This window comes from Genypterus blacodes, unplaced genomic scaffold (assembly GCF_046128005.1).
Source record: "Genypterus blacodes isolate CSIRO-AG114 ecotype Tasmania unplaced genomic scaffold, CSIRO-AGI_Gbla_v1 ptg000007l_1, whole genome shotgun sequence".
NCBI classification, from domain to species: Eukaryota; Metazoa; Chordata; class Actinopteri; order Ophidiiformes; family Ophidiidae; genus Genypterus; species Genypterus blacodes.
In genome coordinates this window covers 2,884,048-2,897,713 of record NW_027466821.1, presented here as the reverse complement: position 1 = coordinate 2,897,713, position 13,666 = coordinate 2,884,048, and the positions used below count along the sequence as shown (strand labels likewise).

Here is a 13,666-nt window from a genome sequence, read left to right as displayed (position 1 = left end):
ATAAATTGAAGTCACCAAATCAGAATAGGCTCATTACACTCCGTACTTCAATATGTTACAAATTTTTAGTATATTTTGAAATAAACACATTATGGAAAATGTCCTGCATTTGATTTGGGACGTGCGATTCCTCCTCTGTGACTGGCGCCTTCCTCTTTGCCCCGCCTCTGTTCCTGCTGGAGGATGCTGATTGGTGCGACATCTGACCCCGCCCACTAATCCCGAAGAAGCAATCTGGGACCCGAGACTTGAAAACACTGTGTACCTAGAGTTTATTAGTTCAGCGTTCTTGACTCACGTACCGAGCACAAAATCATCACGTTATCTCAAAGTCAATTAACGAGGTTGTTGTGAAAATATTAGTGAATCCCGGCTCGCGCACCCAATCAAAATTATACTGTATCACTCTCACAGTGATTGACCCTTTTACCACAAACACATTGACATCCATTAAAATAATGAAAAAGCATCAAAACATTGCTGTTTATGACGGCAATCCACTGCAAAATGTGTAAATACCTTATTCTAATAAAAATGTGATTATGTGGTGACGTTTGAGCGCAGATATTGTACGAAAGTGGTATTTTTTACAGCGCATTTGTAGCCAATGGCACGTCACGTGACGCATTTCCGCGTTCACGCTATCCGAGCCCATATCAGTGACGGAGCACGGGCGCGCGCAGGGTTTAAAGCCAGAGCACCTTCGGCTGTTAGCATCTCTGCACCGAATGAAACCTTGAATAATTCCCGAGGAGGATTCACCGAGGGAGGCTCCTCATCCTCCGCCGTCTCACCGCCGAGCCTGACGTCGACGAGCGCTGCCGATCTGGGGGGCAATCCGGGGAAAGGCAGCCGCGGCGCCGCGCACCGGCTGACCGACACCCCGCCGCGCAGAGCCACCAACATGCTCACCCGGGTCAAATCCGCCGTGGCCGGGTTCATGGGTGGAATCATGACCGGTGGTACATCAGGCGGAGGGGGCAACGCCGGCTCCGACCTGCCCATGAAATTCCCATATATGAGACCCGAGTTCCTTGGTCTGTCCCCGGATGAGATCGAATGCTCCGCCGACCACATAGCCCGGCCCATCCTCATCCTTAAGGAGACCAGGAGATTACCCTGGGCCACTGGATACGCAGAGTGAGTAACCCGCGGCTTGTGTTCGACCAAGCTGATCCATTCATCCGCTCCTATTTACTATAGATGCCCAAGTGCATGCAGGTGTCTCATATCACAACACTCCAGTGTAAACAATCAGGACCTGTGCATCCTCATCCACTGTAAACATCAACATAGAAAAGCAGACATCTGTCACATCTATTTCTATATTATCATCCCTCACAATCCTAGTGCTGTGATTTGTGGATCACAACACATTCACAGTCCCCCCCCCCCAGTCGGATACTAGTGTGTGTGTGTGTGTGTGTGTGTGTGTGTGTGTGTGATAGTCAATGATGTTTTCCCAGTTAATTTATTATTCCTGGGAATATGTACTTAGTGTTTCACAGAAGTTTCTCGTTGCTTTTGTGTCTCTTCTGTCTGGATGGCTGAATTCTGAAGGAGGGAGATGGAGGCATACTGGGGAGGCGACTCCTTACACACTGTAATTGCATGCACATGATAACACGATTACTACAGATAACTGAATTAAACCCAAACCGTATACCCAGAACCAGATTTTGTGAGATTTTTTCATCAATCTGATCCGCAGTGTTTTATCTTCCTCCCTCCCTCTCTCCCACTCTTCCTCCCTCTCGCTCAGAGTTTCACAGCGGGCCTAAGTGTCTCTTTGGGACTGGTGTCGTTAATGAGTTCAGGTCATATCAGCGTTTATCTGTAATTACAGCCTCCTCTAGTGTTCATTACAGCAGCTGTTTTGGCCTCCGTCACTCCAGCCCCAACCTCAGCTCTGACACACACTCCTCCCTCACTCCAGCAGGAAACCACAACTGTCGGATATTAGGAAAATCTCAAGCAAATCCTAAGCAAATCTGTCGTTGTATTGCGCTCCATATACACTACAGTACTTACCTCAGACCTCCAGATGCTGCTTGCACGTTTCCGGCTCTAAACCTTTAACACAAAGTACTGAATTTGTCCCTGACTTGTTCTCGTCTGTATGACATCATTGTTCCCTTCTGGTTTATGGTAAAACAGAGGCAAAGTTTTAAACCATTGTGCTGAAACTAAATAGTAATTATGCTTCCGGGGCTGATTTCTGCCTCCAGAGTCTCTTCTTGACTTGTCACAGGCTGAGAAGCAGAAAAAGGCTTCAGACATCTGACAATGAAGGGTAAATGAGGTTTGACTCGTAATGGGAGGAAAGATAATTGCTTGCGATGAGACAAAAATGAAATGATTCTCTTACTGGAAAGGAGAACAAACTGGAGGAGAGATTCTTCAGAATAGCTCTTCCTTTGTTTCTCTCTCAGCTTTGTTGCCGCGAGGGATAATGTTACATGAAAGCATTTTAAAAATCACCTTCCATATAGATTATCAGGTGTGTGTGTACAAACATAAAGCTACTGGTGTGTAGCGTTTGACTCCTGTGGGGTCATTTGATAGCAGGAGCGCGTGATGCTGCTGTGCGCCAATATCATTGCATTATTGTTGACAGCAGATTAGATGAAGCAGACAAAAGGCTTCCTGGATTTCTGTGTGTCAACAACCTACGAGCTGGTGGATGCTTCAGTGCTGAAGAAGCCTCTTTGCTGATCACACACCAGGTCGGAGGCACCCCAAACTCCATTTGATCTTTGTTATGATCTCATAATACAGACAAAGCTTTAGATGAGGAGAGAGAGAGAGAGAGGGAAGTAGCATAACAAAATGGCCATATTGTTCTTATCTCTTGATGCAAATGCCTTTATGGACCTGTTGCCTCATTTGACTGAATCCGCTTCCTCCTCCTCCTCTCCCTCAGTTCTCCCCTCATACAGTCATTCTCACTTTTTTGCTCCCGCCTCGTCATTCCCATCTCCATCTTTGCTTCCTTTCCCGCTCCGTCTCTCCGTCTAACAAGTGCTCAGCCACGCCGAGGAGCAGCCAACGACGCTGCCGGCTAGAAAACAACCCACAGTCTCTGCCTATAAATAGACCTGCTGATTTCTCCACTCATAGGCACAAAGCAGCCTTCAGGGATGTCTGTCACACTGTCGCCACACTCATCAGAGGCCTCTATTCACTCCCTTATGTCACTGTTTCTTATTGATTTGCGGCCGTTGAGAGGGCGGCTGAAGGATGATTGCAGTGCGTTAGATCATTTTCCTACTTCAGTCCAAAAAGGTCTTCATCACAGCCAGGGCATCGCACAGAATGGAGCAGAGAGTCAAATGTCTCCATCTGTTGCCTGCTTTGTTAGATGAGATGTAAATAAAGCAGAGCGTTGGGCATAGACACACACACACACACACACACACCAAGACCTGTAATTTACCTAGAAGCACCTGTCACAGTGCATCAGGAGCAGCGGTGAAGAGCAACGCCACACACACACACACACACACACACACACACACAAGCGTCCCCCCCCCCCTCCCTTGTTTGATCCTCATCCGTAATATGTGAAGGCACAAAGCGCACCGACGTAAAGCACCTCACACTGCGCGGCTCTGACTAATTGTTGTGATCCTGCGATGAGCCGCAATAACCATGAAAGACGCCGCCGCCGCCGTTTCATCCGGCGGAGAAGCGTCTGATGTCTGCTCTTTCACACCACAGCTGTCAGAGAAATCTTATCTTTGAACGTCGACGCACAGCAAGCGGTGCATCTGTTGCTTATAAGTGAAGCTGTAACTCTATGTAGAGGAGGAGGAGGAGGGAGAAATGATGGAGTCTCTGCAACACTAGATAAGCCCAAGTAGTTTGTTAAATATGTGTTTGGCTCCCGCTCTCTTCCCTTCTCCAGGGTGATCAACGCCGGCAAAAGCGCGTTGAATGAGGACCAGGCCTGCTGCGAGGTGGTGGTGGCGAGGAAGAGGCCCATGAGTTACTGCCCGCCGGCCACGCCCAGCAGGACGCCCACCGCCAAGAGACGCAACTCCCTGCCCAACGGAGAAAGCCCCAGCCTCCGCATGGAACACGGCATGCTGGGAGAGGTACGAAGCCTCAGCCATGACGTATGAGTCGTGTCTTTTAGCAGGAATACAGTTTGTTTTGGTTGGCCCCAGACACATTTCATGCCGAGTGATATCCTGTGTGCTGGACATGCATGGTTCAAAACATCACATTTCTGACCAATGACCTGAGTTCTGCCTGTAGATTGAAGGGTAAATTCATGCAAGTAAACACAGCGTGTGTGCCAGTAAGTCGTATCGCCTGGCAGCCTGTTTATCTCGTCACCAGCTGTTGGCTTCACGAGCGTGTTTGATAACAAGTGCGTCTGGAAATACACTGATCCGCCCGTTTGCCAAGAAAGCATATTCATGAGCGTAGCGGAGCAGGAGAGTGTGAGAAAGAAACCTTGTGCGACACTTCCCGTCCTGAAATAAAGAGATAAGAGGCTACGACCTCTGCAACTCCCACACGCTATGGGACCCAGTGAGTCACCATGCGGCGTCCAGTGTCTGCACACAGATGACTCACGGAGAAAACAAATTCCAATAAGAGCAGCGGTTATTTACTTTAATAAACCGGATGAGTTTTTTGATGCGTTGCGATCTTACTATGCTGTTTGCTTTCTGTTGCTAGTAACACTAAGAACAGAGACTTGACACTTAACACCTGCTTTCTCCTCTTTTTTCTTTTTTCTATCTCCAACAATTTTCTCACTACAGTATTGTGTGGATTGGCACCAAATTGTAAATGCTGCAATGTGAAATGCATTAGATTACATACAGCACAGTGTACATATGTTTGTTTATGTGTGTGTGTTGTGTAGGACAGTGAGGGTCTGGGGTTCCACTACTGGGCTCTGTTCGACGGTCACGCCGGCTCAGGCGCGGCCGTGGTGGCGTCCCGCCTGCTGCAGCACCACATCGCCTGCCAGCTGCAGGCCGTCATCGAGATCCTGCGCAACCTGTCCTCGCCGCCCCCCACCATCCTCGGGGAAGAGCCCGAGAGCAACCCGGGCCTCCAGGGGGGGAACACGCCGCACCGCTCCCTGACCCGGGCTGCCTCGCTGCGAGGGGCCTCGGGCACGCCCGGCTCCCCGTCCAGCACGCCGCCACCGCCGCGCTTCTATGTGGAGAAGAAGATCCAGCACGAGAGCCTGGTGATAGGAGCCATAGAAAACGCCTTCAAAGAGATGGTGAGGGGCAGAGAGACGGACGCACGGACTGAGGGCGTGAGGGCGTGAGGGCGTGATGAGCATGCAACTATGACTCAACACCACTAGATGGCGACACAAAACAGTCCAAGGAATTAAACCTGACAAACCTTTCTCACATGCTGCTCCAGTGTGCCTGCATTGATTTGATAGTGTTTATAAGAGATCATCACAATTGGCCAAAGCTACAGTTTCAATAGAATGTCCTCCATTAAAGCCTACAGGGAGGAATTGGTCTGCACAGATTGTGTCCCTTTGTCCCGGGAGCAAAGGTTTAGACCATCTACATTAAAATACCCCGACTTGTGTACATGTGGATGAATTTGCAAGATTTTTAAGATCATTTTGTGTTATCATATGATGTGAAGCTTTATTAAAGATTCTATATGTCTCTCTCTCCGTCTCCCAGGACGCCCAGATTGAAAGGGAGAAGCGCGTCTATAACATCACAGGAGGGTGCACGGCTCTCTCTGTGGTCTACCTGCTGGGGAAACTGTACGTGGGAAATGCCGGTGACAGCAGGTTTGTGACTCTGTGTGTGTGTGTGTGTGTGTGTGTGTGTGTGTGTGTGTGTGTGTGTGTGTGTTAAATGAAAGGGCCTGTGAAGGAGGTGGTGACAGCCTAATTACACCACAGGGACTCAAGCATCCCACTGATACATGCTGTCTCTATTATCTGCACATACTGTACTTTAGTGCCACAATGGAAAACTCCTCTGTTCTCTGAGGTGAAGCACATTATGGGACAAACTGTGACAAATCCAGGTGCTCTATCTGTCTGTTTCTGTCATTTTGCTTACTTGTGTGTGTGTGTGTGTGTGTGTGTGTGTGTGTGTCTTCACCCAACAGGGCCATCATTATCAGGAACAATGACATCGTTCCAGTGTCGACAGAGTTTACACCTGAATCAGAAAGACAGCGACTCCAGTTCTTGGTAAGTGGAATCGGGAAGTGTAGTCTGAATACGGCGCCATTAACAGTAGTTCGGCGTCCACATTTTGCGTGTGTGTGTGTGTGTGTTTGTGTCTCCTCCAGGGTTTCATGCAGCCGCACCTGTTGGGCAACGAGTTCACCCACCTGGAATTTCCCCGGCGGGTTCAGAGGAAGGAGGTGGGCAAGAGGATGCTGTACCGGGACTTCACCATGAACGGGTGGTGAGTACGCTTCACTTCCTGCCTGAGGCGTTCCGTACAGCGACGCCCTCGGAAAATCAGCAGACGCCTAACGAGCGGGAGTGCAGCCGGAACTGATGTGGAGTCATGAAACATCAGCGGCATGCAGCGACTTTTGAATCAGTAATGAGTAGCTGACAGACAGACACACACACACACACACACACACACACCAGGCACATACTTTACTCGCTGTACGTTTCATCAGGGTGGAGGAGGAAACGGAGGACATAGATGGATTTGTGCGTTGTGGGGCCAAGATATGAGACAAAAAGACAGAAAGGCGGTCAAATACAGACGGAGCAAATCCCCACACACACACACACACGTACACACTCCACTCAGATACGATGTTGTTTGAAGTAGATAACAGCTCTGACAGGTTTAATCTGGGTGAAGTGTATCAGCCTCAGCCAGGGAGTCGTTCCGTCTCACATCAAAGCTCTCCGTCTCTGAAGTGTCTCTTCCTCCAGCCATCTCTCCCATTTCTGCACATTTGAACTCTTGAACTCGTCTTTTGTGGCTGCATGTAAGGATTCCCTCTCTCCCTCTCACCCCCCCCCCCACCCAACCCCACCCCCCACCCAACCCCCCCTCTCTCTGAGAGATGCGCTGCAGGTGACGCAAGGCGAAATCGAAATGTTGATGTTGAAATCTGGCAGGAAAGACGCTGGCGTTCTTTCCCCCGGCGAGTGCCAGAACAAACCAGAGGAGGAAATTGGCAATTTCCTTATCGCAAAACAAAGAAGAACGCCGGCCGCCCAAATAACATTTAAAACAATGGAAAGCTCAGGCTCACGTTCAGGTTTAGGTTCACCGGCCGATACACCTCAGCAGAGGTCAGCGTCTTGCTCAAGGGTTAGGGTAACTGTTGCCTTTGACGTTTGAGACAAACACACATGTGAGAGAAGGACCGAACCTTCCCACTGTAGATCTGATGTAGAGATGAAACAAAGTGGTTGTACTATAATAGTAAATGATCAACGTGTGTGTGTGTGTGTTTATTTATATCACTGCTTTGGTTTGATGTTGCAGGGCCTACAAGACCATTGAGGAGGAAGACCTCAAGTTTCCACTGATATACGGTGAAGGGAAAAAGGCAAGTGTGTGTGTGTGTGTGTGTGTGTGTGTGTGTGTGTGTGTGTGTGTGTGTGTGTGTGTGTGTTGTTCCTTTTCCACGGAATTCAGAACTGCTATGAATTTAGTGAGTCACTTCCTCTAATGTTGTCCGTCTCACACACACACACACACACATGCAGTCGATGAATGTCTGCCAGTAACACACTGTGCACGTATGCGGGGACACACACACACACACACACCGTAGAGGAGAGATGCGATGGTCCATCTGTTGCCCCCCTGTGGCATTGCTGCATCTGAAACACACACACAAACACACACACATACATACATACATACATACATTCATACACGCACACACACACACACACACACACACTGGTCTAACCCGCTGTGTGTTCTTCCTCCAGGCCCGAGTGTTGGCCACCATCGGCGTGACACGCGGCCTGGGCGACCACGACCTCAAAGTGCACGACTCCAACATCTACATCAAGCCCTTCCTGTCCTGCTGCCCCGAGGTGAGAGCAGGACACCATGTCCTCCATGATGAGATCACCTCGGACGACCTCCAGCTCACCTGTCTGTCTCTCTCTCTGCCTGTCTGCCTGCTGCTCCCTCTCGCAGCTCTTTTATCTGCCCCCCCTCCCCAGCTGGTCTTGTTTCAGAAAGTTTTTGCAGGTTTTCTCTCTCTGAGTTGCGCCGCTTGATCTTTAATTCATCGATTGCCGATCGATGCCCGAGTTCACACCAGGTTCACGCTGGAAACTTTCCCTCTCTCTCTCTCTCTCTCTTTCTCTCTTTCTCTCTCTCCTCTTGTCAGAAAATCCGGTTTTCCCTGAGGTTGAAAACTGCATTGAGTGAAATCATTTGTGCAAACATTGCTGTGTGAGGGCAAAGGTCATTTATATGTTTTAGAGTTTAAATTGTTTGATGTTTTGACGCGCAGGTGAAGGTTTACAACCTGGCCCAGTATGAGCACGGGGCCGATGACGTCCTGGTGATGGGGACTGACGGTCTCTGGGACGTCCTCTCCAACCAGGAAGTGGCCGAAGCCGTCACCACATTCCTCGCCAACTGTGACCCCGATGACCTGCACAGGTGTGATGCTTTGTTTCACCATTCCAGGGCTCAAAATGTTGATATTGATGGACAGAAAAAAACGGCTGTGTCACCTTCGTGGCTTCATTGTTGCGCCCCCTGTTGGTCAGGTATACCATGGCGGCTCAGGATCTGGTGATGCGAGCTCGCGGCGTGCTGAGGGATCGAGGGTGGCGGATCAGCAACGACCACCTGGGCTCCGGAGACGACATCACCGTTTTCATCATTCCGCTGATGTACGGCAACCGTCAGCAATAGGAGAGTGGACAGAGACGGGTACAAGGACGGGGACGGACAGTGGACGGGGACGTGGCGGCCCAAGCACCTGACCTGACCTGAACCTTCCTCCTGGTTGCACATTCCTAAACTTCAGATACGTTATACTAATATTTGATGGAATATTTGCCTTTTATGGTCTCTGCCGTCTTTGTAGGAGATTGGGAATGAATCCACACTTTCTTACTTCAACCTTCCACACCAAACTTTACACACCTGGTGGTTTACTGTTCAATTTCTGTCATGCTTCCCAATTTTCCAAGAAGTAATTTTGCCTGTTTCAGGCAGGTTGGCAGTCATCCAGCTCTTTGGATGCTATGGGAGGAAACTGCTCCTGCGCTTCTGCCGAGACGTGCATGCTGAAAAAAAGGTAAACGCTCTTCCGAAGTGAAGGAGCCACGTTCTCTCTCCCTCTTTCCTCCCCGTGCTTGTCCCTTCATCCCTTCCAGTCCTCCCCCTTTCACCCCCACTGTACGGTAAACAAGTTATTTCTAAAGAAAAATACCTCCTCCATCTTCTCAACCAATAGCCAAGCTGACGGATCAGCTCTGTGTTTTTGCCACAGTGTGGCTTTGAAGGAGTCACTTCCCCTCCCCAAAAAACGCTTCCAGATTCCCCCGACAGATTTGAAATAGCGATGACCGATCCGAGGCTCTGCTCTGTTGTTCCCATTGTGCACGCGTGAATCATGGTGTTATTTTTTCCGGAGAGATGGGCCAGACTGGATCCTTTGTCATCTCCAAAAGGAAATGCTTGCAGTGGTCCCAGGGGACGGTATATTACATGGACTTTTGTGTGCAGTACAACTGAAAATCTGGACAGAAAGGAAAACTGAGGCGGAGATTTCAGCCGTTTTACAGCAGCTTTGCGTTTGAGAAGTGCCGAGGCCACAATTCTGTTTGGTGTTAACAAATGCTTGGACACAGGGGGCCAGATGGGGTTTTGGGATCCACACTTTACAGATTCTGCTCTAAAATAAGATTAAGTACAAGAACCACTAGTGGGCAACGTGACACCTGACTCATAAAGCGTTGAAAAACTACTTCTTATTTCATGGGATTTGTTGTTGCTATATTTGTTTTCCCACTTGCGCAAAATCTGAACTAGTTTCCAAAGCATTTAGGTTATCAACCATCAACGATTTAGTCTTACGTAGCAGATATGTACACAAAGAGTTAAACACAGACACAACAAAGTTTAAGGAAATCTAACCAAACTTCACCTAAATCACCAAATTTTCCAAACTGAGCACTAAAGGAAATCACTTGCACTTTAGGCCTAAGCGCACACAATCCGTAGCGCGGTAATAATGAAGAATAGCCGCAAAATACAATCAAACTGACTATCTGTTGCTTTAACAAACATCTAGATCCACGCATCATGAGCTTGGATCCACGTTACACCGGTCTAAAGAGGGACCGGTTTGGGACGTTGTTGTGTTTTTTGGATGTACTGATTGACTGTATGTCAGTGGATGCAGTGACATATTGAGGGCCTGGGAATATAAGCGACGGTGCAATGGTTTACACTGCTGTTTCTGTTTGTATATCGACTTAATCTGTTGTTTCTGTATCGAAGGATTAGTGATGTTGTTAGTTCTTTGTAGATGTACAAAGATCTTATATTTGTAGGATTGTTTTAATGTTAGGAATCACGGATAGGAAAAGCATACGATGAAGGAAGTCGCCCAATCGTGGTGATTCAAGCTTTCTTTGCGTTGACAATTGACCAAATTAAATCTTCCAGTCTGTGAATCGATCATAAATACCAAGCAAAACCTGTCAGCCGCTTTGAAATCGACAATACGGCCCAAGACTGTGGATTGAAAACGAAGGAAGTTAACAGTTTGCAAACTCTCCAAAATTGCAAATCATGTCGTTGTTGTTTATTACTGCGTACATCTTTTATTCTGTATTGGTCTTTGCTGCCTCGCTCAGCCTGCCAAACTAGTTTAAGGTGCAGGAGAGTCTGGAGTGAACGTAACCGCACGCTTCAGCAGATCAATAAAAGAAAGTTTGAGGGGTTTTGAAGTCCCATCAGGACGAATCGTGTGTTTTAATGAGAAACAGTGTCTGAACAATAGCCTGATAGTTCAAGTGTTTAATATTTAACAGGAATCGATTGGTTGAATGAAGCTTCAAGGTAAAATGTGATTATGTTTTTATATATAAAGATGAATCCAAACTGTGCAGTGTCAGAATGAGTCTTAGTGTTTGACGATGTGCCATTCTGCTGCATGGGCTGTTTGTGCTTTGATTTTAAAGTTGCACTTATTTGTATTAACCACGGATTCCATACCGTGCAACTTTCCTCATACATTCCACGGTAGAATAGATGAATGTAACGTTGTTGATGTCCCATTGCGTCAGTCCCTCCATCAAATAAGCTATTTGACAAGCACTAGCTTCGTCTTCAATCTCTTGAATAGCATGTTGTAGTAAAGTCTGTGTTTTACTTTTAAAGTAAGTGATCACAGAGTGGATTTAGGCATTAGTGAAACAGGATTTTGAGTTTAACCTTTTTTGCGGCACCATCCAGGCTTTGTCTAATATGCGTCAGAGTTCAGCAGAGAGATGTAAGACATCTGGAATTTGCCATAACGGCTTCATTTACACCCTGCATTCGATCCTGATCTCTGTATACAGATGCATTATCCCATGTCCTTGCTTTAAAAAGAGTTTTTATTCAGATTTAAAATAGCTGAGTTGATGAATGTGAACAGACAGAGTGAGGTTTTTTCCGCTCATGGTTGGATATTTCACAGTTGTGTCTCAGATCAGAATGCAGGGTGTAGATGGAGCCACGCAGAGTGAATGTTTGAAGCCGAGCACATATGAAGACAAACCCCCGAATGGATCCTCAAGTTGTGTGTTGAATGTTCATCCTTCTATCTGTTGTACAAGTTCATAAACAGTGTCATGAAGCCCTTTTCTCTTGGATGAATGTGGAAGAAGGAACATACATGATTATGTACATATAATTTATGTTTCTCATCCTATTGTGCCACCTAACTGTTGCACACAAACATCAACTCAGGTTCAACGCTCACGTTTAGTATAGCTGGACAAATTTAGGAAGGTGGTGAGGCCTTCAAGGTGGCTTTGTTTTAAATACGCTGAAAAGGAGTGATGCATTTAGGCTCAGTTGGAATTGAAGGTTAGTTTATGTAAGAGATAGTTTCTCTCCAGTTCTAGGACAGTGAGAAAACATAAAAAGGTCTTTGTGTAGCAAAGGGGAAGTGTGAAACCCATCGGGGAACCATTTGAAGTGACCATTGTGCTGCCCTTAACCTTTTTTGTTTGTGAATGTGAAATGTACATTTTGTATAACAAAAATAAATTATGAAGTCAGAATATTTTTAATGTTTCATTGTGCAACTATGACTTTTCTTCTTCTTTCAAGAAAATTCAATAAATGTCCAAGATCAGTGTAAGAAATGTATGTTTTTGTGTTATTAAAACTGAAAGAAGAGGTCTGAGAAATCATTTGCCTCCGCAAACTCTCCACCCAAATCAATTACCAGAACAAATCAATCTCACAAAGCAAGAAAGGACAGAGGAGACCAAAGCAAATCAATATTGTTGTGTGAGTGTTTGTGTGTTTGTATTCCCTGAGCTCCGTGTCTGGGAGAGAAGGAACAGTCTGCGTAGTTGCAGTAATGAGTCCCTTTGCTGTCCACTCAGGAATGCTGGCTGAATCTAAACCATTTCACAGTGAAGGGGATGGGTTCAGAGATTTATTGTAGACCTGCCTCCATCCATCCACATTCCAACTCTTATTCTTATTTGAAGCCTACAATCACCTTATTTTCCAACTCTTTGTTTGTGAATCCCAGATGAGATGTGTGTGTGTCTATAAGATTTGTGTCGATATACGTGTATACATTTCCCATTCAGAGCTCTACCTTCGCGCTTCTGATGCTATGGTTGCTACGGAACACACTTGAAGGAGGCCCAGTTTAGACTACAGTTTGTGCTTTAGATAATAATAATCCTGTTTAGTAAATACATTCACCAATTCAATTGGATTAAATCTTATAACTTCCATAATAGCAAGAACAATTAACCACATTCTGTTTCATTTTAACTCATCCAAAATATTTTTTTGATTTCACCTTGATTATCATGATTAATCGACCATAACGGTCCATATAAAAAAAAATCCATTAAAGCGACATATGCACCTTACAAAACTAACTTCGGCTTTATTTCAAGTCAAACCTAAAACGTCAACAGAACGAATGTCACGTTCTTACAATTTTTAACACACACTCCTAATTAAAACCAGGTGCTACATGCAAAACACATCCAGAAATTCGATGTTCAAACGTTCAATACAACACACAAAATGACGTAATCTTCTCAAGATACACGTAATATTGCAGTAACAGAGCCGTAAGCGTTTGTTCAAGAGACATTGGAGCTGAAACGCGACAATAACGCAAACAAGGAGGATGATCAACTCCTGACTTCCTGTTTACGGGCAATATTTGAAAGTGTAGAATGTTAAGTTATTTTCCTGCTGAAGTTAATGTGCTCGCTTTACAAAATCAACTTTATTGCAAACAGAACTAATGTTGCATGTCCTTACAATTTATCAAGGAACAATAGCAGTCAGGTTGTCAAACAAATAAATGACACAAAAATCGAACAACTTCACAGCCATGGGGTGGTGTGGGTCGTCTCGGAAGGTTGCCATGGAGCTGATGTGCAGGTTGGCCTTCCTGCTATCAGTGTATACATTCATACTGTGAGGGTGAACACAAAAATTGCGCT

General features: G+C 46.4%; 1 protein-coding gene across 1 annotated transcript; it reads left to right on the top strand.

Annotated features, from left to right (window-relative positions):
- Positions 1-247: 247 nt before the first annotated feature.
- On the top strand, positions 248-12,362 carry LOC143002000 (protein phosphatase 1H-like). Its single transcript, XM_076151910.1, has 10 exons — positions 248-1,140; positions 3,908-4,097; positions 4,880-5,248; positions 5,676-5,788; positions 6,115-6,199; positions 6,301-6,419; positions 7,473-7,536; positions 7,928-8,035; positions 8,464-8,615; positions 8,726-12,362. Exons 1-10 carry the CDS (start codon positions 608-610, stop codon positions 8,871-8,873), a joined length of 1,881 nt encoding a protein of 626 aa, XP_076008025.1. The 5' UTR covers positions 248-607; the 3' UTR covers positions 8,874-12,362.
- Positions 12,363-13,666: the final 1,304 nt, after the last annotated feature.

Coding starts and splice junctions, on each gene's coding strand:
- LOC143002000 (XM_076151910.1), top strand. CDS start 608: ATGGCACGTCACGTGACGCATTTCCGCGTTCACGCTATCCGAGCCCAT. Junction 6,200..6,300: donor GACAGCGACTCCAGTTCTTG/GTAAGTGGAATC, acceptor TGTCTCCTCCAG/GGTTTCATGCAGCCGCACCT. Junction 6,420..7,472: donor GACTTCACCATGAACGGGTG/GTGAGTACGCTT, acceptor TTGATGTTGCAG/GGCCTACAAGACCATTGAGG.